The 27,285-nt window shown below is 33.8% G+C and overlaps 1 protein-coding gene and 1 long non-coding RNA gene across 2 annotated transcripts in view; one reads left to right on the top strand and one right to left on the bottom strand.

Moving 5' to 3' along the window:
• Positions 1–14,763: 14,763 nt before the first annotated feature.
• Positions 14,764–16,871, bottom strand: LOC145255648 (heterogeneous nuclear ribonucleoproteins A1 homolog). The gene has a single exon (XM_080114190.1). It carries the CDS (start codon positions 16,664–16,666, stop codon positions 15,725–15,727), a length of 942 nt encoding a protein of 313 aa, XP_079970316.1. The 5' UTR covers positions 16,667–16,871; the 3' UTR covers positions 14,764–15,724.
• Positions 16,872–17,913: 1,042 nt separating this feature from the next.
• The window catches only part of LOC145255501 (uncharacterized), a 32,565-nt gene continuing 23,193 nt past the window's right edge, over positions 17,914–27,285 (top strand). Inside the window, exon 1 of the long non-coding RNA XR_013863851.1 lies at positions 17,914–17,982. This is a non-coding gene — a long non-coding RNA (uncharacterized LOC145255501). The remainder of the gene's footprint in view (positions 17,983–27,285) is intronic.

The following is a 27,285-nucleotide window of genomic DNA, read 5'->3' as shown; positions in this document are numbered from 1 at the left end:
ATATATATACACACACACACAAGAGATGTGTTAGAACATTTTTCGCCTTAAATGCTATGCAATTATGCACAATGTAAAAACTATGCATAAATAGGACTGAGCATAATAGTTAAGTGAAAACAATCTAAAAAAAAAAAAATGAAAGTTTGTTTTTCAAATGAATATGCAAATTAGCTAATCCTTATTTAGTCATTTGCATATCCATGAACGAGTATATTAAGTAGTTTGTTTTAATTTTTAAATAGAAAAAGTAGGCTTTTAATATCAGTGTTAGAGCAAGCAAAAAATCAATTTTCGAAGTACATAGATAAAAACAGCAAAAAATATCCCCTAGGATGAAGCATAAATTTATCTTTTGTATATTTATGCTTTCAACTTTTGTTGATTTGTTGGCTCTGGTTAAAAATGCCAATGACAAAAAAAAGGTGGCCGAATACAAATGACAAAGATTCCGTCGAGGACATATTACTCTACTTAGTATGAAAGACAAAACAAAGAACCTTTATGTTCGTTATTTTCCCCTTCCAAGCAACGCAGGTGTAGTTTTTGTTCCTGTCAGCTCCGACTTAAAATCCTGTACTTGATTTTTTTTATTTTGGTTGCCTTCTACATCTTTTCCCTCTCATCCTTCTGAAACAAACGACGTATGGGAATTTGTCTGACTCTGCAATAAAAACTGCCTTGACAAAAAAAAAAAAAAAAATTGACCTTTTATGCTCCCAAGGCTCACACATATGTAAATAAGTATGGACCTTGCTTTTAATTCAATTGCGCAGGCTTCTGGGTCAGCCGCCATGACATTCACCCCGTTATACATTGTCTACACATTCAACAGGCAACACGAATTAGAACGAATACATTGTCAAGGCTGCTCCAAAGAAAGTGGTCTCCCTCTAATATACTAGAAAATTACTTGCACCTAACAGTATCCGATATCTTTACGAAGCCACCATTAGCCTATGCATGGAGTACTGTTGGCACCTCTGGGCTGGTGCATTTTCATTATGTCACTCTTAGACAGGGTTCAAGAAAAAAATAAAAAAGGTCTCCAATCTAACCCTAACCCGACGGTCCGGCACAACACAACTCCAACCTCTGTCTCATCAACACAATATAGCATCCCCGTGACTGTTTTACAAATACTTTAATGGAATGTGCTTTAGCACTCGTGCCCTTTTGATGTAAATATTCCAGAGTAACCCGACAAGCAACAAAATTGGCATATTTCCAAAGACATTTCATTATTCCATTACTTCCCTTGTTTTCTGGACGGTGATAGTGGCTTTGGCATCCCTGACGAAGCAGTTCCAACAGATATTTTAACTGAAGTAATTTATCACATTCTTAGATGAATTATTAGTAGTAGTAGCAATATTTATAGTAAAAGTAATTTGGCGTAAAAATGACACTTTTCTGTAAAAAAAGAAAGTTTACTTTTAAGAACATTAACAGTTATAAAAATATAAATATTACATATTTATTAAATAAAAGTAAGAATTGTTCACATTGCTCTACTTATTTTCATATAAAATATATTTTTTATTATAATACATGTTGGAAGATGCTTTGTCGGGAAACTGAATCATCTATCACCATGTAGAGAACAGGGGAGGTAATGCAACAATGAAATATCTCAAGGAATATGCAGGAATACTGGAAAATCTACCTTCATAGATGCCAGAAAGACTAATAGTTTCTTCCCTCGAACTGCTAGACTTTGGAATTCTCTCCAGGTTTCCTGCTTCCCTGACTGAACTGAACATGCAGAAATTCAAGTGTAATGGGAACAGACATACATATTACATCCATGTTGCATAGTTTGAATAAAAAAAAGTTAGTCTCTAGCTCGTCAAGTGAACAAGTTTTGCAGTTTTTATTTTTTAGTAAAAGAGCTCCTGCAAGATGTTCACTCCACTTATTTTGACCTTGATCTCAAGTTAGTATTTATCACTCTCACGGCAAGTAGCTGGGGTTGGAAATAGATTGTAAAGCAAATGCTACCCCAGGAAAAGGCACATTGGTCTGCAAAAGAAAAGAAAAAGTTGCTTGGCACCTTAGCAATAAACTATTCAAAGGGAGATAAAAGGTCGACTCTAGAACTGCACAGGACCAGCAACATACCGCAATCAACAGGGGACTAGCCATCTCCACGATTGCCTAAACTGATGACTTCGGTGACGAAGACCAAAATAATAAAAAGCAGAGTTTCCAGACTCCCTCAAATCAAATCCATTTTCCAATAATCTCAAGAGTTTTTGCTGCTTTCCCCTTGCTGTCATTTTATTCGAATGAATGTGCATGCATATATTAGCGGCCTGACAAGGTAAGAAGGTAGACAACTAATCAAAGTTCATTCCAAAACTGGCTTGCCAGGACAAAACACATGTAGGCAAATTTGGGTATATTTTATTGGTTTGGAATTTTTTTTTTTTACTAATCGTCATAAAATCTTAAGCATAGGACAGTATATTATAATTTTTTAAAGCCTGCAAATTTTTATGCAAGATCATCCTATAGAACCAAAGATATGAGTATTTCAATATTAAATTTGGCTACCTATGCTTGTGTGTGTATGTATGTATATATTCCAGTAAAGCAACTGGCTCTGACAGTATTACAATTATAGTGTTAAAAAGCTTCAACCAGAACTTGCCCTCATACTTACAAAACTGTTTAAGTGTTGCCTTAACAAGAAGTGCTTTCCAACAACCTGGAAAACCTTATCAGTATGCCCTGTATTTAAGAATTCAGGTGATAAGTCATCTCCCGCTCAGTACAGACTAACAAGTCTCCTGTATGTAAAAAAAATACAGACAATTACTAAGTCTCCTGTGTGTTATGAGTAAGTTGCTGGAATACATATTAAATAAAGAATTAGTCAACCACCTCAGCAGAAATAACCTCCTCATTGACATGCAATATGGTTTCGTTCTGCTAGATCTACAGCAGATGTGCTAACGGTTATATCTCATAGGATTAGTGAATCTCTTGACAAAGGCTTCCTTTCTAGGGCAATTGTAGCAGTGTCAGAAATTTCGTGAAAATAGTGAATAATTCCACCCCATCTTTCCAAGCTTATAACTCCTCGAAAAATGTAATTCAAGCCCTAATTTTTTTTTTCAATTAAAGGAGCAAGGACCAAGGTTTTATTAAAAAAAAAACAAAAAAAAAAAAAATGTTTTTTTTTTTTTTAAAAAAGGTTTTAAACTTCGGACTTTACAGGTAAATTTCTAAGAAAGCGATTTTTTTTTTGTTTTAAATTTGAATATATTATTTATTGACCTTTTCTCTTCAATTTGTGATATATAAAACTCCCCAACATAAATTAATTATTTACTTTTTAATAGACATTTCAAAATGAGAGGTGTGAATTATTCGACCCCCTGTCTTTCCAAGCTTATAACTACTCGAAAAATGTAATTCAAGCCCTAATTTTTTTTTCAATTAAAGGAGCAAGGACCAAGGTTTCATTAAAAAAAAAAAAAAAGACAAAAAAAAAACAATGTGTTCTTATAAAATAAGGTTTTAAACTTCGGACTTTACAGGTAAATTTCTAAAAAAGGGATTTTTTTTTGTTTTAAATTTGAATATATTATTTATTGACCTTTTCTCTTTGTGATATATAAAACTCTCCGACATAAATTAATTATTTACTTTTTAAGAGAAAGTTGAAAATGGGTGACACTTAGGGGGGCGTGAATTTAAAAAAAAAAAAAAACGCTTGTCTAAAATATTATATTCGGTTTATTGGAAAGAACAAAATTTCACATTGACCCTGAAAATATCGTAAAAATAGAATCAATAGAAAAATTTTGATAGATTTTTAAAGTTTAAAAATTGAAAAATATTGAGTTCGGAAAATTCATTACTGTTTAAAAAAAAAAAAAAAAAAAAAAATTTCTATTACTTTTAAAACAACTGTAATAGTTTATTTTGGAAGTATAATCCATAAAGAAAATAAATAATCCACTTTTAACAGAGAAATTACGAGATTTTTATATTGTATTCGCAGTTTCGTGTTAGGGGTGTCAAAAATTCCTACAAAAATTCTGATACTGCTAGGGCAATTGCTCTTGACATATCAAAGGCCTTCGACAAGGTATGGCATAAAGGCCTATTTCACAAGATTTCCAGCTATGGTATAACTGGAAATGTTTTCTCAATCATTAAATCATTTCTCTCTGATAGGTTCATAAGAGTAATGGTTGATGGGCAGAAATCAGAGGACCACAGTATTAATGCTGGAGTCCCTCAGGGGGTCCAAACTCTTCCTGATCTACATCAATGATCTCCCAAAACACATAATTCATTCATTGACATCTATGGCAACACATCAAAGGCTGTAAATGACAAAGTTCTCGCTGATTCTCTCTCCTCTGATCTTGAGCGCATGGTATAATGGGATAAAAGGTGGCTGGTTACCTTTAATGCATCTAAAACCAAGCTTCTTTCTTTACATCATAAACGCTCTGATCCCCATCTGGCATCAACTTAAATGGATGGCTCTCGTCTAGGGGAGGCCCCATGTTTTGATAAGCTTCTAGGTTTGACCTTTACTCCTGTCCTGAAATGGAACACATACATCAAGTCTGTGACCCAGGTTGCTGGGAAAATGGTGGGGTCCTACCTCTTCAGAACATATCTCACTGCTGATGTAATTCTCTATTTAAATAAAAGCCAAGTACGTCCAAGGATGGAGTACTGTTGCCACATCTGAGCTGGAGCTGCTAAAAACAGCCTCTCCTGCCTTAACAGAGTACAAAATAGACTTCGTGGTTTAGTGGAGGATGCCCTTTTCTCTTCTCTGGAACCTCTCTCCCACAGAAGAGACATTGCGAACCTGTCTTTGTTTTGTTATTTCCATGAGAAGTGCTCGTTTGAGCTATCTCTGGTCCCCCTCCCCTCGCCAAACACCCATCTAGCTAAAACCACTGTCAGTAATTTCCTCTGCTCTTTATCTGTGCCTAAATCAAAACGTAGATTCCATGAACAAAGTTTCTTTCTAATAACTGCACACCTGTGGAACTCTGCCGCTTGCCTGTTTCCCTCCTGACTTCAACTTGGAGTCCAACATCAAGAAATTCCTGATGAACCTTAAGTAATGACACTTTATCAAATCTCTGATACTATTATATGATACTATCTCATTGATTACTGTACACACAATAACCCTTACCCCGAGTGACTTCTGGGCCTTGATAAGGGGGGACCTCCATGCAGTAAAAAATTTTTCGAACTAATGATATATATAATATATATATATATATATATATATATATACACACACACACACACAGTTCGAAATTTCATGCAGATTTACGAGTTTGACAAGGTACACCTGAAGGAATTTTTTTTATCCTGGATCCACAAATCAATAGAGATTAGACCATTCCTGTAATGATCCAGGCCCTATTGATTTTGCGGTGGAAATAAAGTTCTGTGCAGTTCTAGGAGGTCCACCTTCCCAAGCTTTGCCTTCTCTCTGGGGCGCTGACTTCTCAATCCCACTTTCTGATTCTGGTGTCAGAGAATTAAATATCAACAAAGTACACCTGAAGAAGGTTGGGGGGGGGGGTACATTGACAATAACACTCAAGATGAGAACAATAGTTTGAAGAATCCAAATATCTTCATCTAATAGAAAGGTGATGAGGTTTGATATAACTGATAGCCATAATCTCCGGATAGTTATTTCAGTATGCCCCCCATCTAATACAAATTAGCAGGCCAGGCCACCCAGTGTTGCCCAGTTGTAAAATACGCTTGAATATTATATTTCAATTAATGTCGAATTCTTAGTATAAAAAGAAATACCGTAGGTTTTGAACCAAAGAGCAATTCCTTAGACACGTGCTTGCGAGTTTTTTTTTTTCGGAGGACGTTGTCTAGTGTCCCCCACCCCTTAATTCCACTTTTTTTTTTTTAATTATCGATTACAGATTAAAGTGTCAGATTATAAAAAAAAATCTTTTTTTTTCATAACTTTTCACGTGAGGGTTCAGTTTTCAATTATAACGTACTAAATTGAACAGGAAATTTGTGACCACGATGGGGGGGGGGGGGAATCCTTTACCCCCCCCCTCTTTCATTTATGCATCTACCTCTCATCTATTCATTGTGGTCACAAATTTTGTGTTCACCTTTAGGGTATTATTTTAGAAAATAACTCGAACTAGTAGAAAAAGAAAAGAAAAAAATGTTTTTGTAGATTTCGGTGTGCTGAAAAAGAATCTGAAAACCGTATCCGTCGCAAATTAAGTTTCGGAGATTAATATATTTTTTTTTCCAAGAGATTATTTTCTTTGTAAAATCAGCTATAATGAGGTAAGTCGGTTGATTGTGCTTGCGCAGACGCCATTTCACCGACTTTCATTTACGCTCCTAAGCAGTAGTCACGTGACATTTCACAAGACGCATGAATACACGGCGGACATTTTCATAACAGCTGACAAAAATCAAATTTGACCCCTTAGCAAGCTTTTTATCTGATGTAAATCGATTTAAGTTTTTCACAAAAAAAAAAAAAAAAAAAAAAAAAAAAATCATCGAGTATACAGGTTAAGTGTCCTCACACCTTCAATTACTGCCTGGGTTTGTTTATTTGAAACTAACGTAGAAAAGACAAGATCTAAAAATATTTTTCGATAAGAAACCGCTCCAAAAGAGGAAAAAATTTTAACTCTTGATACAATCTTAATTTCTCCCCCCCCTATGAAAACCGCTCCAGACAAGACATGAAAACACTTGATGTAAAGAGCTAAAAAATTTTTTTTTAGCCAACTGCTTTATAATAGAAAACAGCAATTATTCCCATATTGCAAGAAACATCGCTAATGAAATGTGAGTACTAAAAGCTACCAAAAGTAGAAAGAAGGTTCTAAGAGTACTACTGTCATGTCCTGAGGGAGGGGGATCCTTGTCTGGAAAGCGTTTACAATTTTTAAATTTAAGGGAGAAAAATATTCCATATCCGGGTTTGTATTACTGTACACAGATTCGAAAAAGTTGTCAAAAAACAAATCTATAACAAATAAATGTTATCAAAGGCAAGATAAGTTAGTTTTCTACCAAACTGGATATATTTTTCGTGTTTTTATTCAATGTAACATATTTATTCAGCTCGAAAAACATACGGTGTTTACCGATGTCTTCGAAAATTCAAGATGGCGTCTCACACCCTCTTTAACACGGTAAGTTTGGAAAAAGGTGTTATAAATAAAAAAAAAAACTATACAAAATACTATTAAAAACCCGCCGAATATATGTCAAGGTAACATATATTGAGCAAGTTTTTAACAGTATTTTATCCGGTTTATTTATTTATAACATCTTTTCCCACACTTATCGTGTTAAAGAGAGAATCAGACGCCATCTTGAATGTTCCAACACATCGGTAAACACTGTATGGTTTTCGATCTTAATAAACATGTTACATTGAATAAAAATTCGAAAAAATATATCCAGTTTGGTAGAAAAGTAACTTATCTTGCCTTTGATAACATTTATTTGTTATATATTTGTTTTTTTTGACAACTTTTTCGAATCTATGTGTACAGTAATACAAAACCCCATATCCTTCCATGTAGGTTGGTTGTTTTACGGCATAACCTTTTTCAGGTTATTTAATGCCGAATCTAGTTATTTTGAGGAACGATTTTTAATAGAGTATATATTTTTTTTTAAGTCAGATTCTATTTCACCAATAGTTGGGACCCTAACAGGTACTACCACTCCGGGTCAGAGTGGACCTGGGAGCAATGGCAATTAAAGGGTGGCTCCACACTCCCCAAGGCCCGGAAGGTGGGGCCTCACCATCGAATATAGTTTTAGGTCATATCCAGGACCTCCCCACGTAGGAGTTTATAAGTCTTTATCGTTATTTTCATGAAAGGTGCTCGACTAACCGCCAACCTTAGTGTCCATTTCTAACGGAATGCGAGTGCTACAAGCCGACATTCCCATTACACAAATAGCCATTCTGACGTCCTTTCCACTTTTTAGAACAAGTAGCACGTGCAGACTCAATATTCATTCAGGAGTTTGCTTATGAAATTAGTAATGTGCGATTACTGAAGAATCTGATGGTGTCCATATGAAATTCTAAATAAAATTTAGCGCTTTCTGATAATTATATTAAAGAACAAAGACCAGTTTCCTTTTTTTTTTTATAATGAAAATGTAGCATCTGTTTCATTGCTAAATTTCTATTCGTCTTCCGTCAGAAGAAAAACTTGGAGACAGGAAATTTGTCTCAATTATCCCCCTCCAAATCGTATTTTAAATTTATCCTCGTGCACGAGAGGGCCCGGCTGCGTCGATAAATAGGCACAATATAACATTTTATTTACAACCCCTACATTTGATACATAAATTGCCAGCTTTGTTCGTATTTGTGATGACCATTGTCCGATGAAATGGGAAGCTGCTTGGTTCGTATACGAAGAATTAATACTTAGGTTGGGAAACTGAAATATTAAATTTATAGTCAAGTAACCGTGTGATAGAAAAAAAAAAAAAAAAAAAAAAAAAAAAACCGGCTGGAAATCTTGGAGAGAGAAAGAAAAGAGGGGGGGGGGCCTTTGAATTCTTATGAAAAGGTCGATAGTCGGCGACCAGAACATACAGTATATCAAGTTCCAATACATTAAGTGTTTCGAGAGGCTGACTACGACGCCGATAAATTGTGGCAATTAGATTTTGTTTTTAATGGAATCTCAATGAGGACCGACTTAAAATCTAAGTCGGTTTTTTTTTTTTAATATTAATATACATTACTAATGTAAATCAAATTAAGTACTGCAAATTTATTTTTCTTACTTGGTGTATAAAAAAATTACTTGTATGCGTTACTGAGTAACTGGAGTAACACCGTTACTCCAGCTTTAAAAGCTATTCATTTTAACGTTAAATTAAGAGTACATGGAATGTAGCTGACCGAAAGAATTCTTACAAATAGATAATTCCAGTCAAGACTTATCTCGATATTTCATTAAATCCTTTTTCCCTAAAGTTGGAAAGAATAAGGATGAAGAGAACTACCGCCGATTTTGAACCTGTTCGGTATCCACTATAGACTTCGTATATAAGAGTAAATATGAAACAATACTTTACGACAGTAATCAGCGTTGTAATAACACCCACCCTCCATATGTTAAAAACTGTTTTCGACTACGCTGGGTACCGTTGTAAAAATGTTAAAAATGGTATTTTAGTAAACACCCCAAACCTCGAACGCCATTCTTAATATAGTGTTTATCCAACGCTGGGGCAGGTCGTAAAAATCGGACCCCCCCCCCATGTTAAGAACGGCTTTCGAGGTTGGGTATTTGGGCACGTCGCAAAAATTCAAATTACTTGGTCAATTTTTTCGGCGTGCTCCAAACTATAAGCACTCCAACCTCGAAAGCTGTTAACATGGGAGGTTGTGATGTTTATAATACGCTGGGGCACGTCGTAAAAATTGACCAATAATTTAATGTTTGAAAAGTTAACACCGTTAAAAGAATTTTTTTTTTTTTATTATACATATTTTGGGATTATTATACGAGGACTACATCTAACTAATCCAAACTAAATGTAGACTTGCGATTTCGTGAGTTTTCACTAGAATGGAAGACATTACTGCAACATTTGTATTCATTCTGCCAACACTGAATTATTAAAATTTCTCACATGCTCTAAACGACAGGAATACAAATCTGCTAACATTGGTTCCATAAAATCCAGTAACGAATTAAAGACGATTGAAATAAAATCAACTTCTTGGTGGAAACAAACTTAGACATTAAGTGATAAAGCATATAAATGTTAACGGCAAAATAAGTTACTAAAAGAGTAAGCGTTATTTTAAAGCGTTCCAGTTCGAAAATGTATATAAAATAGCGATTTGGGGAGCATAAGAGCATGTTTCTAATCGATAATCGCTCAAAAATAGAAAATTAAAGTACTGGTAGAAAACCAAATAATCGTCTACGTATCATTGGGTTAGTTGTATTTAAACTAAGGGCGATATAAATGGTATAGCGCACTTATTGATCCGTGCTGAAATAACGTTATTTAGAAAGCCGGTGCTCCTTCAGTTTATTGCCGAAATTGAAGACGCCATTTTTTTTCCACGCACTTGTTAGTAAAATTTAAGGACTATCATTATCTGGCCGAACGATTACTTACGGAAAGGGAAATAATTGTTTAATTGAAAATGTTTAGATTTAATTAATGAGAACGGGAAAAGTTTTTCATGGAATTTTTTTTTTTTTTTTTTAATTAAAAACAGAAAACTGACATGTCCATAATGGTTTAAAAATTTATCAAAATTGTAAAAACATTGAGAAGTTTGGGAAAAAAAATGTTTAAATTGGATTTTTACAAAAGTTTTTCTCGAACAAATAATTTTAAACAAATTTAAATGATGTTTTTAACGGGGAAGTGGGTAAGTTCTTTAATCAAGTCTAGAATACTTAGCGGACTACCGTCTCCAAACTTGTCGGCACATAAATTCGGCTAGATGCGACTCCGCCATATGCGTGTAAAATAAATTTATTTTCCCTTTCCGGAAGTAATAATTCGGCCAGATAATGATATATCCCTTAAAATTTTACTAGCAAGTGCGTGGAAAAAAAAAAATGGTGTCTTCAATTTCGGCATTAAACTGAAGCACCAAAAAGCATGGGGAGGGGGGAGGGGTTTTGTACCTATTCTATACTTTAACCTTACAAAATACAAACAACTTTAAACTTGGAAATAAGATTTTTAAAAAATAGCGGATCAGCAAGTACACTTAGCACCTGATAAACTTAAAATAAACGCAGAATTCAAGTTATAATTTGCTAAGCCAATAATTTCAATTTTTCAGAAAAAATTAACGCCCCCCCCTCCCCATTAGCTTCATTTTTCTGCTGCTTATTCATGATAGACATGGAAGGAATAGCAAAATTAAAATTAAAACGTGGGAAATCACTTGCTATTAGCTCACTTTTCGATCAATCAGCAAAAATCCTAGAGCGTTACAATTTATGAGATCCCCTAACGTTAAAATTCATTAAACTTAAAATTTCCTGCTAAAGTAAAAGGTTTTTACGATAATTTTGCGGCAGGGAAGAAAGCTCGTTCAGATCCGCCCATGTTTTACTTGAACAATCAAGTGTACATTCGGTTACATTTTAAGGAGATCCAAAATCTAGTAATTAACATCGACCATTGAAATGAATATGGAATTTACGTAGAAATTGTTTTTCGGCGAGTCACAAGTACAGTTTCTACGAAAGTAATGTTAGTTTTTTTTCTACGATTAATTCTAGTTAGGAAAACTGGTTTTAACATACCTCAACAAGAGGCTTAAAATTATGCTTAGTTTTTGGTGGAGGCAAAAATGCACGCTATCTCCAGGTTTTTTTTTTTTTTTTTTTTTTTTAACTAAAAATGTAACTAGAATATGGAAGTTTTGTAGCTGTTGGAAAAAAGTTTTGGTTTCCTTTAATTATTTTTGAAACTTCCGTACTTTCACCTAACAATTAACTGAAGGTTACTAGTTTTAAACTTTCATCCAACATTAATAAACTAAGTTTAATGTTAGGTAAAATTACAGAATATTTACAAAACGCTTATGTTAAGAATGCATTTAAAATTTCAGCATAGCACATCCCTCTTTAAGAAAGAACCAAAAGATACATTTATAAGCACGATACATACTGCATTATAGATATATGATGTCTCTAAATCTTAAGCAGATTTTAAAGAAAACAAAAAAAAAGGTTAAATTTTAAAGTCCCGCTCTATTGTGAGCAACGTGTTTAAGGAGCGGATGTATGGGTAATGTGTGCCTACAGAATGAGTCAGATTCAATTCCCTTTCCGTCACTAGGCAACCTTACAATGACTCAACCAAAAGATTCTCACAATTTCCCCTCATGATGTACAATGGTGGGGGAGGGATGCATAATATTCGTCAAGGAATATTTTAAGCCTTTTTCGTAGGGAAGATGGACAGTTTTATTTGAAAATAGTTGTAAGCGCAAAATGACAAATTAGCTTATCGAGAGGGTCAATTGAGAAACTTAAATATTTCAATGACCTAACAAAATTTAGTTTAAAAATTTGGTATATTTTACGACCTGGCCCAGCGTAGTATAATGTTAAAAGATTGAAATTAGGGTGTTTATTCCGAAAGCCGTTCTTAACAGGGGGGGACACCAATTTTTTTTTTTTTTAACTTCTAAAATCTTAGTTTCGTGAAAATCTATTTCTCCATGACACGCGAGTTCACCGTGGTGAAATGCGATTTTTACGGCATATTTCTCTCGTCGCAATTTTAGCACGGTCCGTCAACTACAGTATAAATGCTCAGTTTAAGATCAGAATATGAGTTTATAAGCAAAACTAGGAAAGTCAAGTTAATTTTAAAAGAAAAAACTTATTCCAATTTCTTTGCTTAGTGCACTTGATCCATGCTGAAATAACGTTCTTTAAACAGCCGTTCTTAACACGGGGAGGGTTTTGTGCCTATTCAACTGAATAAAAAAAACTTGGAAATTCGATTTAAAAAATAACGCGGATCAGTAAGTGCACTAGCACTTAATATATTACTAAAAGTATCAACTTAAAGCTAACTTTCAGAAAAATGAGAATTTTAGGACAGGAAAGTATTAAAACTAGCAATTTCATAGAGAAAAAATTTAACGGCTAAATTCTATTTAAATTGACCAATTAGATTGGAGATTGAAAGTCACGTGATATCTGCAGTGATTGCCAATTTCAAACATTTGAATTATGTTGAAACACCCTGGCAAATAAATTAAGTTTATCGGTATATTTTTCAAAATTGCAAGTTCAAATTAAAAGTTAAGAGCCCTAATTTTAGATCTAAATTTAGTGTTTGGCGGTGGATGAAAATTGAATTTATTGATTAAGGATATCTAATTTTTAGCAAAAATTAGAATATTTTGTGAGATTAAAAAATTAACGTTAATGTAATTTTAAATTTATAGAGTAAATAAATGTATGGAAGCAAACCTCTAACCACGACAAAAAAAAAAAAAAAAAAAAAAAAAAAAAAAAAAAAAAAAAAGGGAAATATAAAAATTAGAAATATTTGAAAAACGAAGCCGGACTTAGCCATTCTTAATTAAATAGTTCTTGCTTTTGTTATAATTTGTAAAAAATAATCCTTTGTATCGATAGCTAAAGGACTGAACTTTGGTGTAATTAAAGTAAATTATATTTGAAATTTGATATAAACTACAATAGACAATAAAATCGAGCTTTGAACAGACGAATAAAGAATGCGACGATGTTTTATACAAAGGAAAAAAGTAGCCAATAAGATTCAAGTGAAAATTGAAAGCGGAGAAACCGGTCGTGGCCAACGGATTAGTCATCAGGACGATGGGTAGTAGCAGGGATGGGACCCTTCAACCCCACCTCCCATACACACAAAAAGGGGCACATCTAGAAAAGAGGGAGACAAAGAAAATGAACCGCTGTAAAGAGGAAGGCAAATACAAATGGAGCAAATAAGGAGAACAAAGGATCATTAGAGAAATGCGGGGGGGGGGGGGTAATCAGTGAAAATGAATTGAGATTAACTTGAAATTTACAAAAAAAAAAAAAAAAAAAGAATAAAAAATAAAGTTTCTATCAGAAAATTTTAAGATCTTAAAATAATTTCGAAACAGATTTCCAACATGGCGATTTTCGAGCACGTGGGTAAGAGATTTGGGACAGGAAGTGATTTTTCTTAATATCTCACTTATTAAAAACACTTTTTATATTCGAATACAGTTATATTGATTAATTCAGCTTTTTAATAGATCGTTGCCATTGAAATATCTTAAGTAAATTAGGGTTAATTTAGTAACAGTTTAGTTTTCATTTAATGACCAAACAAAGGAATATAGACGTTGAATGCGAACAGGCGTCTTGACGTCCTTAGCGTAATAAATTTTTATCACAAGATTTAAACATTTTAAAAATTTCAGCACTAAAAGTATATTTATAAAATTTGCTATATTTATAGAAAAATTCGTAGTCATGCAATTATGTTACCGTGCTGAAATAGCGATATTTAGAAAGCCATTATTGTGGAGGGGAGAGTGTTTTGTAACTTCGGCACTCATGCATCAATTGATCCGTGCTGAAATAACATTTAAAGCCATTCTTAACAAGGGAAGGGTGTTTTGTACATATTCTGTACTTTAACCTTACAAAGGAAAAAAAAAAATTCAACTCTGAAATTATTTAAGAACAGCGCGGATCAGTATGTGCATTAACACCGTAATTTCTGTACTTTCACCTAAGTACAAGACCTGAAAACCGTAAAATATAAATAGCACGGTAACATAAGTGCATAAGTAGGGAATTTTAGTTTGTATCATTGTCATTAGATTTCAAAACTAAAGAGGCTAATTTAGTTAAAATCTTCCAATGGAAACAATCTCAAAGCCGAAATTTTAATATAAAATATTAATATCTTAAATAAAAATGACGAATCTTTTTAACTTACCTTATGGAAGTTGCGGAAGGTCTAACAAGGATTTTCTTATAAGAATTCTTGACTGAAGTCGGTGAAATATTTTTTTACCTGCTCTAAGAAAGAGGTTTTAAAAAGTCCAGAATGGACATACAAGTAGGTAATATATATATAGAACCACGTGTATTAACTATAATAATCTAATTAGACTACTACTTACTACACGTGGTTCTGGAAATAATTACCTATAATTAAATACAAAAAGAAATATAGTAAAAATAAAGTAACAAGACAATAAAATAGAATTTAAGGTTGACTTTAATGAATAATTAAAGCTTTTCCCTTACATATTCAAAGGCGGGGAGAGCCTTCCATGATGGTAGATTGTATTTTTTTTTTTTAAGAGAAAGGGGTTTATGAAATGAGAAAAAGTTCAGAAATGAGAAATATGGATGACTTGGGAAGGGTATAAAGGGGGCAAAAGCCGAAAACTAAAACTTCTCGCACCACAAAAAGTCTAAGGAAAATACTTTTGATTCGTGCTTAATATTAAAGGAAGGCAGGAAAATAAAGAAAAAGTCAAAATATAAACCCAAAGTTCAGTTTTTAAAAGTTCCTTAGAAAAGTTTTAAAAAAAAATCTAAAATTTCTTAAATTAAGATATGTACAAAAAGATATGGACAGTAAAGTTTTTTTTTATCATGAAAAGGGGTTCTTTCTTAATTAAGCGGAGTTCGTATAGAACTAAGTTTTCTTAGTATCGGTCAGGATCCTTTTTCTGAATGGAAATAGATTTTAAGTGTTGTACAAAACTTAAAAAAATAGAAATGAATGAAATGATCAGTTGCGGGATAAAAAAAATGTAGCTTTAGAGAAATAGGAAAAAAATCTTGAGTTTCGGAGATTAGGCAGTTTGAAGGATATTCCAGGTTTCTATAAAGTTTGTAGTTAATTAGCACATTTCACCTGCCAATATAAAGGGACAGAGGCCACTTAAAAAAATATCCCTGCTTTTTTTTTTCTCTCTCCAAGTCTGCCCGCGGGTTTCTTTAAGACCTTGCGTATTTCTTTCAAGTTAAACTAACACATTTAGCCCAATCTTATAAAGACCCGTTTTGTTGGTTGTGTTGGGATTTGCATGTTTAATGGAAAAAAAAAAAAAAAAAAAAATCTAGCATACAAGTCTTTCAGATGTGGAGTGGATTTTTCTTAGATGACCTTAACACTTAATTCCTAACAATGCTTTTGTTTCTTTACAGAATTAACGCCTGTAGCCACCGCCACCCCCCATTCCGCCACCACCATATCCCCCGCTTCCCCCACCGTAAGGGCCAGGACCTCTCTGGGAAAATCCTCCGGAACGTTGAGGTCCACCACCGGGTCCGCCGGCGTAGTTTGAACCGAACCCGCTACCATAGCTGTCATTGTTGTAGTCCCCGCCGTAGCGGCCATCACCTCCTTGATACCAGCCGCCACCACCGCCATTCGAACCACCGTAACCTCCACTGTAATTAGAGCCACCTTGGCTCCAGCCACCACCGTAGCCATTGTAGTTGCCGCCGAAACCGCCGCGACCCCCACGTCCACCACCTCGACCGCCGCCACGACCACCCATCGAGCCGCCCATGGCGTCGTTTTTGGAGACGGCTTTCTTCACCTCGATGCTCTTGGATCCGAGTGGGAACCTCTTGCGGATCACGCACTTGTCGACGGAGTCGAAATCCTCAAACGTGACAAAGCAGAATCGCTTCTGTTTGCCGGTGTTCTTGTCTTTGATCATATCGACTTTCTCGACGCTGCCGTACTTGGCGAAAATGTCGCGGATCTCGTCCTCACTGGTCGTCTCCTCGAGTCCGCCAACGAACATCTTTTTCACCGAAGCCTGGGTCTCCTCGCTCCCGTCTCGGGGCATAGCCCGCTTCGTGTCCAGTTTCTTGTTATCAATTGTGTGTGGTCGGTTAGTCTGGGCTTCGTCTAGTTGTTCAGCGCTCTGGTAGGTGATAAATCCGAACCCACGAGATCTGTTTGTGGTGGGGTTCTTCATGACCACGCAGTCGACAACTTCTCCCCATTGTTCGAAGTAGGTTCGGAGACTTTCTTCTGTGGTTTCATAGTTAAGTCCTCCGATAAACAATTTACGGAACTTCTCGGCGTTGGGATCGTCATTGTGGTTTGATGTGCCGTTTTCCATCCTGTTTGGCATAATTTGGAAAAAAGTTTTCAAGTGTTTTTTTTTTGTTGTTGTTGTTCGTAAAGAGATAAATAATCCTTCAGTGGAAGGAAATGCCTCCTAAGAGATGGAATGTGGTGTTGTAGATAAAACTACTACCACAGAGAAAGAAGAGAAGATGCTTTCAGACCAACGGCTGAGAAATGGACAGGGTGTGTGGAGGAACGCAACGGTTTTTATATCAAATAACCACATGGTGTTTCTGCATTTTCATTGGCTGAGAAGCAACCAATCAGAACACGTCATTTCAGTGTCGAACAAAGAAGGCTACACAATAGATTTCCTTTTCTTTTTTTTCAATGCAATGACTTCTGATTTTTTATCATGTCAATTTAAAAAATTAATTATCCCACATAAACTTCTTATAAATTTAATCCTCCAATCCTTGATACATGGAAAATTATTATTATTTTTTTGTTTGTTTGCGACGGGATCAATAAATTCAAATAGTTATTATAAATTATGTTTGAAAAGTTTCGAATAGTATCTTATATAATAAAAATTATTTTTAACCTATATTAATTCAAATTGAAATAGATATATTTTTTGAAAAGTTTTGAATACTATCTCATGTTAAGCTTTATTTCATATAACTTATAAATTATGGAAAATTATTAATAGGTTTTCGTTTGTAAAATTTCTCGGGGAAACTATTTAAATAGTTAAAGATATATATTTATTTTAAAAGTTTCCTATACTGTCGTATTGTAATATATTAAAAATTAGTTTTAATTTATGATTTAAAAAATAAAATAGCCAAATATATTTCTGATGAAAACCCCGTTGCTTGCACACAATTACAACGTCTTTCATGTTTATTTGAAACTCAATCCATCTTATTTATTTATTTATTTATTTATTTATTCATTATAAGACGCAAATGGTTTTATTTTTGTCTTGAAAATAATTTAAATTCGTTTTAAAATACATTTAGGTTTAATTTATAAGTTATTTATCAATTTATAAAATGTAATTTTTTTTAATTGTGAACGAATAACCATGAATTAAACATTAAAGTGGCATGTGCCCTGTTCGGTAAGCCATCCTCCCAAGCATTATTTCTTCTTTTTTTTTTTTTTTTTTTTTTTCGATGTGGGGGGAGAGGGATTGGTTTATTTCCGATAGTTTGAGGCACTTCTCGCCGGAGAATGCCGGCAATTTTTGCACTCTTACAGCAAATCCATTTTTTTTTTTTACGAGGGGTGGGGTGGGGGGGTCGAATGATTCGTTCCATTCTACCTCGTGTTCGTATTTACTTGCTTCCTCACAAGGACAGAGTTAAGCACAAAGTAAGTTTTTAATGTGGGGGGGGGGAACAGTTCCCCAAAAGGGTACTTCAGATTACTGGCACATTACCTCAGTCGTGAAGGATTTCTCCACCGGCTTTGTTGCAGTGTTAGAAGAGGGGGTCTACTTAAAGGACGAAAGAAAGGAAATAAGGTACTAGTGCAGTGCATTTATTGATCCGTACTGAAATAATAGCGTTGTTATTTAGAAAGTCATTCTTAACATGGGGAGGATGTTTTGTACTTATTCTGTACTCTAACCTTACAATTTAATAAAAACACAAAACTTTCATTAAACTGGAAAATACTATTTAAAAAATAGAGCGGATCAATAAGTGCATTAACACCGAAAATAATTTTAAAACTTAATATAAAATAATAAAAAAAATTTACATACATTAAAACATTGATAATTACTTTTATTTAAAAAAAAAACAAAACAAAGAGATAAATTACAGCATGATGAATTAAGACGCGAGGGCGACACACGTGCGAAAATTCATATTTCCGTTTTTTTTTTTTTTTTTTTTTTTAGGTTGCTTAGCACAAACTAACAATAATACAGGATTCTGGGGGCTGTAAACTTTAATTATACCTAGAAAATACGCTCTCTTTGGTAGTTGCAAGCTTAAAAATTAGTTATTGCTGTGATGTCTAACTACAAGTCAGCCATTTTAACATATCTCTAATTAATAATACCACTACAACTATCCGGCAATATTTCACTTCTCGTCTTTACGTAACCTGGAATCCTATTCCACTAATAATCTAATAAATTAGAATATTTATTGATATCAAAGTTAAAGAAATGGAAAACGAGAACGAATTAAAATAACAAGAAAAAAAAAAGAAAAGAATTCGATTAAAAAAAAAAGCAGTAAAAATGATTTTAAATTATTAGTTCGGTGCTTATTTAGAACTACACTTATATAAAAAAAAAAAAAACAGGAAAATTTTTATTATATAAGCCTACGTACTCGTCACGAAACGAAGAAATCGTATTCCAAAAATCATATAAATTGATGAAGTGGTAAAACTTGTGGAGAACGCTCTGTTTTACGGTTGTTTTAAAAATGGAACGGAAATTTAAATTTCGTTCCGTTTTATTTATTATTATTATTATTTATTATTATATTTTTTTGTGTTAGTGCACTTCACTTGATCCGCGCTATTTTTTTAAATCGTATTTCTACGTTTAATTAAAGTTTTATGGTATGTTTTTTTTTTTATTCAATTGTAAGGTTAAAGTATAGAATAGGTACAAAATACCGTCTTCCCCATGTTAAGAATGGCTTTTTAAATAATAATGTTATTATTTCAGCACGGATTAATAAGTGCACTACCTTTTTTTTTTTTTTAATTACCCAGAGCGTTCTCCACAAGTTTTACTGATGAAGTTTTTTTTTTTTTTTTTTTGTAACTAAGAAAATAAAAGTTTTATGAGGAAGCGAGATGAGGTCCGAGAGCCGCCATTTTGCTTTAAAATTCAAAGGCGACAACTCAGTTTGACTACCGAGTTTACTTACACCACGAGGACCGTTGGATACAAAGTCGAAAGTCGGTAATTTAGTGAAAAGTCACCCATCGACCGGGGGGGGGGCAGAAAAAATGTGTTGCATCAGAACAGATACTACACTTTGCTCCTAACCAACACGCTAAGGAAACTAAATATAATAAAACTAAAAAAGAAAAAAATTGTTTACTTTGTAGCACTGGGAAGTAATTTTAAATCCCAGATTGACGATATGCATTTCCGGTGTGAATAAAAAATGTAAGGCTAAAAAAGTCGAAAAAACGTTAATGATCTCACGTGCCACCGGTGTATAAAAGAACTGACTATTAAATATATATATATATGTACAATTTTTCCCCCCTGCGTATATTTATTCTCCATGAAATATTTACACAAAATTATTTATTTTGAGACTCCTATACCGAAAAGTTTTTTTTTTTTTTTTTTTTTAACATTATCCTTAAACCTAATTTTTAAGTTTAGTTCTAAAAAAATCTGGGGCGGTTTAAATTCTAAGTAATTCTGACGATTGTGCAGTTGAAAAAATGGGGTGAAATAAATAGTTAACCATTAAGACGAAAGGCAATAAAAGTTATTTCGACTTCCTGCCTAATTTTTGTATTTTAAAGCCTTTGAAGACTGTTTTTGAGTGTGTTATTACTGTATTATTACTGTACATATAGATTCGAAAAAGTTGTCAAAAAAACTAATATATTACAAATAAATATTATCAAAGGAAATATAAGTTACTTTTCTACCTAACTGGATAATTTTTTAGTGTTTTAATTTAATGTAACATGTTTATTCAGTTCGAAAAAACATATAGTGTTTACCGATGTATTGGAAAATTTAAAATGGCCCCCGACTCTCTCTTTGACACGATAAGTTTGGGAAAGGGAATTAAAAAATAAAAAAATATAAAAAATACTGTTAAAAACCCACCGAATATATGTCATTCTATGTCACGGTAACATATATTGAGCGAATTTCTAACAGTATTTTGTGTAGTTTTTTTTTTTTTTTTTTTTTTTTTTTTTTTTTTTTTAATCGTTATATTTTTCAATTGAACCGGACACGTGTGGTGCTGGTGCTGAGATTCATTTAATGGCATTACTTAAATGCAATTTGTTATATTTTTTGAACGAATAAAAATACATTACACGAGTTGTAGCTATCCGGCGTTGTCCGGAAACTTATTTTCATTTATTCGTTAACTACATGAATTTACTAGAACAGTGTAATTAGCACCCCTTTCAAGTGTCTAAATATTTACTTCTTATTTTGTTGGAGGGGGGGGGATAATTTGGTAGATTTAGTGTTCAATCCATAATAATCCGCTGAAAAAATTGCAAATAAAAAAATTTAAAAAAACGAAAGAAAAAATATGTGTCAGAAGAGGGGGGGGGTTTATACTTCTGCTAACACTAGTAATGTGACTATCGGAATACCGCTAAAAAAAATGTCCGCGACCATCAAACTTAAACACCGAAACTTAAACAAAACACTGAAAACGAAATGAAACGAAATTTATTTTTATTATTACCAGAAATGATGTAGTCCTCCTGTTTATTTATTTATTTATTTATTTATTTATTTATTATTATTATTATTATTATTATTATTATTATTATTATTATTGGTTATCGTTACGATTACTGTTTCCACTTCACTTCCGGTTGTCCATCATGTTAAGATGTGTGTGTGTATGTGTGTGTGTTTAATAATAACGTTATTATTAAGGAACAACTTAAATAGGGATGGTATAATAAAATTGTGGGGTCTGCGTTCGCGCCTGGCCTCCATAGAATGGAAATAGGCATAAACTTTAATAAAGACTTTTCATATCTATCTGCGTAAGTATACTTTGATAATTATGTTTTAGTTTGAAGAAATATGGTATAATAAAATTATGGTGTGTTCGTTCGCACCTGACATCCATAGAATGGAAATATGTCACAAAGCTTAACAAGGTTTTTTAATATAGATTCACAGAATATTGTGATAAGTGTTTCAGTGTGAACAGGTATGGTATAATAAATTATGAGGTTTATCTATTTTATTTTTACTTTCATCATATTTTGCTTTGGTTTTGATACCTCCAAATTCGAAGTTATCTCATTACAACCCTTCTTTTTCATAAGTTATCATACTTTCATAAATCAGAGTCCATTTTCTGTAGGCTGTTTTTGAACCCAGTCAACGACGGGTACTTTTGCTAGTATATATATATATATATATATATATATATATATATATATATATATATATATATATCAAAACAGGCTCCTTCAGTCTTTGACAGACTATGGATACCCACTAAGGGGTGCTGGCGCGTGAAATTTTTTGAAGCAGGAGGTACACAATCTCCAACCACACCTCTCCTGAGTCAACATTGTTAAATACCAGTGGCACGTGAAGTGTGTGTGTACAAGACGGCTGGAAACAAATGCCGAGATAAACGGAGAGCACATACATCGCCTAGAATTCCCAAATGGTCACCCATCTGGTACTAACCAGGCTCAATGTTGCTTAACTTCAATGATCTGATGAGAACCGGTGTGTCAATGCGATTATGGCATATATATATATATATATATATATATATATATATATATATATATATGTCATAATCGCATCGACACATTGTTGCATCAGACCAGATACTACACTTTGCTCCTAACCAACACACTAAGGAAACTAAATATAATAAAACTAAAAAAGAAAAAGAAATTGTGTTTACTTTGTAGCACTGAGAAGTAATTTTAAATCCCAGATTGACGATATGCATTTGCGGTGTGAATAAAAAATGTAAGGCTAAAAAAGTCGATTATGGCATATATATATATATATATATATATATATATGCCATAATCGCATTGACACACCGTATATATATATTCCTTCAATTTCTGTAAATTGTAAAAAGGAAATTGTATTTGTTATTACAAGCCGACAGCATATAACTAACAAATATGAAGACATATTTTTTTTTGTCTAGATTATCAATAAAAAATCGTAATTTAACTTGGCGAAGAAAAATCTCAAAAAGATTTCATCGACTTAAAATAATTAAGTTCAAATGAAAGCCGTTACGGTTTCAATGAACTGGCAAGACATCTATTATCAGACTAACAGATCACAAAAAAGACCATGGGAATAAAATTATGATTAGAAATTGTCAGCAAATGGATCGAGATTGATATGAAATGAATAAATGAGTATTTCTTTAAGGAGATAACACATCACCGAATGGCAAATGTGCAGAAAGGAACATATATTGTAACGTAGTCATTACACGTCTTCATTCGCGATTCACACATTGCGCCCATGCAGTCGCAAGGAATAACTCGACTTTCTTTTTTTCCATTAAAACAACAGACATTTAATTCCAGGTACTTTCCAACCTTGTCTCTTGTTAAAACTTGTCACTCTTGGCCCATATGTGCAACACGTCTATCTCTGTCCTTTCTTTAACGTGATCATCGGTCTGTGTACACATCTTTTTTTTATAATCTTTTTTTATCCTGCTTCCTTGCTGTGACGTCACCTCGCACAAGGCTCTGTATTTGCACCCTGTTACAATATGACATAAAACAATCGGCATTAGCACCACCAGTCTGCTTCATGTCTACAACAACGTCTGTGCTTTGTATATAAATAAAAAATGTTTACAACAAACATGAACGGACGTTTGTCAGCATCAAGAAGTCTCGTTAGCAGCATCAGTCACTCCTGTTCACAACGTCAAATCAATTATTGCTCTGTTCAACAGATACAGGAAAACAGCCAAACTAACCTTGGCCTTTAAACCATGGGTTGACAATTCAGTGTCATCTGTTTAGATATCAGATTAATATAAGATATCAGATTAATATAAGATATCAGAAACTTTATTTATTTATTTGCAAACTGTTATTCTCATCTTCATAATTGTTGTTTGATGAGATTTTCTCTGGCCTCATAAAATGATATATCAGAAAATACCTTTCTTATCAAGAACTCACATCGCAAAGGATAATCTTTGTTTTATCGTTATTTCCATGGCAAGTGCTCGTTTGAGCTCCAATCTCTGGTCCCTCTCCCTTGCCAGTCTTTCACGAAAAACATCCATCTAGCTGAAGTCACTGTCAATAATTTTCTCCACTCTCTATCTGTGCCTAAATCAAAACATAGATTCCATGAACAAAGCTTCTTTCTTAGAACTGCACGCCTGTGGAACTTTTTGCAGCTTGCCTGTTTCCCTCCTGACTTCAACTTGGGTGTTTTCAAGTCCAACGTAAACAAATCCCTGATGAACCGCCCCCTTAAGTAATGACACTTTATCAAATCTCCAATACTAACGAATAATACAACACTACCCCATTGATTACTGTACACACACACACACAATAACCCTTATCCCCGAGTGGCTTCTGGGCCTTGATAAGTCGTGACCTCCATGTAAAAAAAAAAAATCTCAAGGAATAATTCTCTAAATCTTGCGGTCAGATCCCACCATAATATCATCATAAATCATAACTTCCACACAGCTAATCCCCGCTTTAATATCGTCACAACTGGTAACTTCCATGCAGTCAAGCCCCGCTTTAAACATCATTGCAAATAATAACTTCAGCATGGTCAAGTCCCGTTTTAATATCATCATAAGATAACTTCTACGCAGTCAAACTCCACTTTAAATATAATCAGAAATGATAATTTCCATATGGTCAAATTCCATTTTAATATCGTCACAGACGGCAACTTTCACATGGTCAAACTCTGCTTTAAATGTTATTACAAATGATAACTTCCACACGGTCAAATCTTGCTTTAATATCGTCACAAGCAGTAACTTCCACGCGGTCAAACTCTGCTTTGAATATCATTAAAAATGATAACTTCCACACGGTCAAATCTCGCTTTAATATCATTGCAAGCAGTAACTTCCAGGTGGTCAAACTCTGCTTTGAATATCATCACAAACGATAATTTCCATACGGTCAAATTCTGCTTTAATATTGTTGCAAACGATAATTTCCACACGGTCAAATTCTGTTTTAATATCATCGCAAACGATAACTTCCACACATTCAAACCCCGCTTTATTATCATCAGAAACAATAACTTTCACGCAGTCAAAATTCCACTTTTAATGCTTTCACAAATGGACACACATTAGACTCTCCAAAATAAACTTCTTCATCTTACAATCTTTTGTCATTAATTGACGATGATTTTCTTACAATTTTTAAGCTAAATAAAATGATTGTACAACAATAAGTTAAAAGTGCATCCTGCGTTTTTCTGTTCTTTCTTGCTCTTATATGTTTATTGTATTATAATACAATGTCTGAAAAGTTGTGAAAAATAACAACCCAGATGAGAACAATTTTAATAACATGACAACAAGTGATGGGACGGTTTCAATATTTTTCTTGATTTCGATATAATTACTGATTCTGTACTAAATTTCCAAATCTGATACAATTACCGATTCAAGTTCTTTATTTCTCTCTAAATATTTAACTATAAAATTGTTATTTTTTGCCAATTACTGTAAAAACACATGTTAAGTGTGCAGATATGAACCAATAGCTATTATGTTACACATGCATATTCGTAATGCCGTCCTTCGACCTTCACCTGGAAAATTCCATTTTTTTTAATTTTCACACTTTTGCACTGAGTTTCCCCAGCTAAAATCCAAATATAAAGTTTTGCATGAATTTGAATACCCTATATATTAAGTTTAATGTTTATATAACAAAGCTGTATATGAATATGAATAAAAAAAAAGAAGAAATTTATAGGAGTATAGATATTAGTGATGAGATGCTTCCAATATTTTTCCCCCGATTCCGATTCTTTATAAATCCCTAAATATTCAACTATAAAATTGTTATTTTTCCTGATTACCATAAAATCACGTTAAATGTGAATATATTTTCCCAAACGTATGAACACACTTGTGGGGAATGATCTATAAATTTTAGTTTCACTGGTGGTTTAAAATCAATAAATATTTATTACTAGCAGGGGTGCCCGGCGTTGCTCGGGTGTTTGGAGGTGTATGCTGTGCAAAAAAAGCAAAAAAACAAAAAAAAATGGTTAATTTTTTAAAATTTGACCCCTATTATGACCCCTTAAAATTTATTGTTTCAGGCTCAAATCACTTTATTAAGTTAGATCCAGGTTCAAGGAACCTATATCTAAAATTTCAAGTGTCTAGACCCAAAATTGTCGGAGGAGTTTGGTAGAGTTCTTAAAGGTCAAATCGTTGAAATTTGACCCCTTAACAGCCAAATTTCTGGCTGACACCCGTCACATCGATTTTCCCAAATCTCAGTACCCTGTATTTCAAATTTCGAGTCTATAGACTAAAAATTGACAGAGTTATTGCGTAGGGAAATGTACACAGACAGACAGACAGACACACAGACAGACAGACAGACAGACAGACACGTTCACTTTTATAGATATATAGATTTTATCATTACTACCAGCAGTGAAAGATTTTGTTTAAAACAAAATCGATTAAAAAATACAGTTGACAGAATCACTTTTTGGAAAATGGCACAAAAGTTTCCGATACACCCTCAAATTCCAATTTTTCTGATTCCCGATTCCGATTCTGATTAATCGTTTCAATACTAGTGACAATATTATTGGATTGAAAAAGAGTTGATGTGACACTTCAGTTTTCTGAAAGAAAACAAAAAAGAAAAGAAACTTACGATTTAATTAGTGAAATGCAAAATCTAGACAGAAGAAACTAAATTTTTTTCTCATCATGTGCTGGTTTTATGACCTGCACAGTAAGTAGACAGTGATGATTGACACTTTTCCCAGATTTTGGGAATATCTAGAATAAATTTCATTTTAGTGAGAGAGAGAGATGATGATGATGTAATAAACTGATACAGTGAGAGAGGAGACCTCCCCCTTCTGAGGTAACAGAGAAGGAAAGGATTGGACAGTGCTGGATTTTCAACAATATAATTGGCTGCATTTTGTAGCCAGAAGACTCCATTTTACTTGCCACCAGCTTCTACATCATTAAAAAACAGACCCTAAACATAAGAGTTGAAAATGCCAAATTAAAACGCCTAGAACTTGAGAACTGAGCAAGTCCAAAAACACATCTATAAATATAAAAGCGAAAATGTATGTATGTATGTATGTATGTATGTATGTATGTATGTTCGCTTTTCCTCGATGTCCACGAAAGGCTTCTTTCAAACAAGCGCTTACTCGCTTCACAACTTTTTAAAACTTTTTATATCATCTATAAATTGTAATATCTACGAATTATCCACGGAGCTTGCCTCTCTATTTAATTTTATTGACTTTCAAACGTTAATTATTCCACATTTCCCGCATCGGCACGCGTTACATTCGCTTTTCGGTATAAAAAAAGCGAACCTCGACTCTAATAACAGGCCCAGCGCCATCCCCCCCCCCCGCTTCGGCAGCACGGGGGACAAGATCAAAGTGTAGCATTTGTTCCGGCAGATGCTGCAAGCAAAGACCAGCTATGACTAGCAAAGACCATATGTGGGGGTAACCCCACATATCTGAACTTGGTCAAGGTAGGGATCACCCTACGACCACAGTTACTATCCAGCTCCCATTTCCCACCTCTCGGGAGTAGGATCCCCCTTTCCCTCCCCCCTTCCCTCCATCTCCACATTAAAAAACGGCCTTGTGCCTAATTTGCTACGTGGGGAAGCAAATAAATACAACAGGCCCAGAGCCAGTTTGGTCAATGTCGACTTCGTCATATCAGACTGTAGCTTTCATTCCGCTCCTCC

The sequence above is a fragment of the Euprymna scolopes genome, chromosome 31, assembly GCF_053919585.1.
Source record: "Euprymna scolopes isolate OS-2025 chromosome 31, ASM5391958v1, whole genome shotgun sequence".
NCBI classification, from domain to species: Eukaryota; Metazoa; Mollusca; class Cephalopoda; order Sepiida; family Sepiolidae; genus Euprymna; species Euprymna scolopes.
The sequence above is the reverse complement of the archived record's forward strand: the minus strand, read 5'-3'. Positions and strand labels throughout refer to the sequence as shown.

Coding starts and splice junctions, on each gene's coding strand:
- LOC145255648 (XM_080114190.1), bottom strand. CDS start 16,666: ATGCCAAACAGGATGGAAAACGGCACATCAAACCACAATGACGATCCC.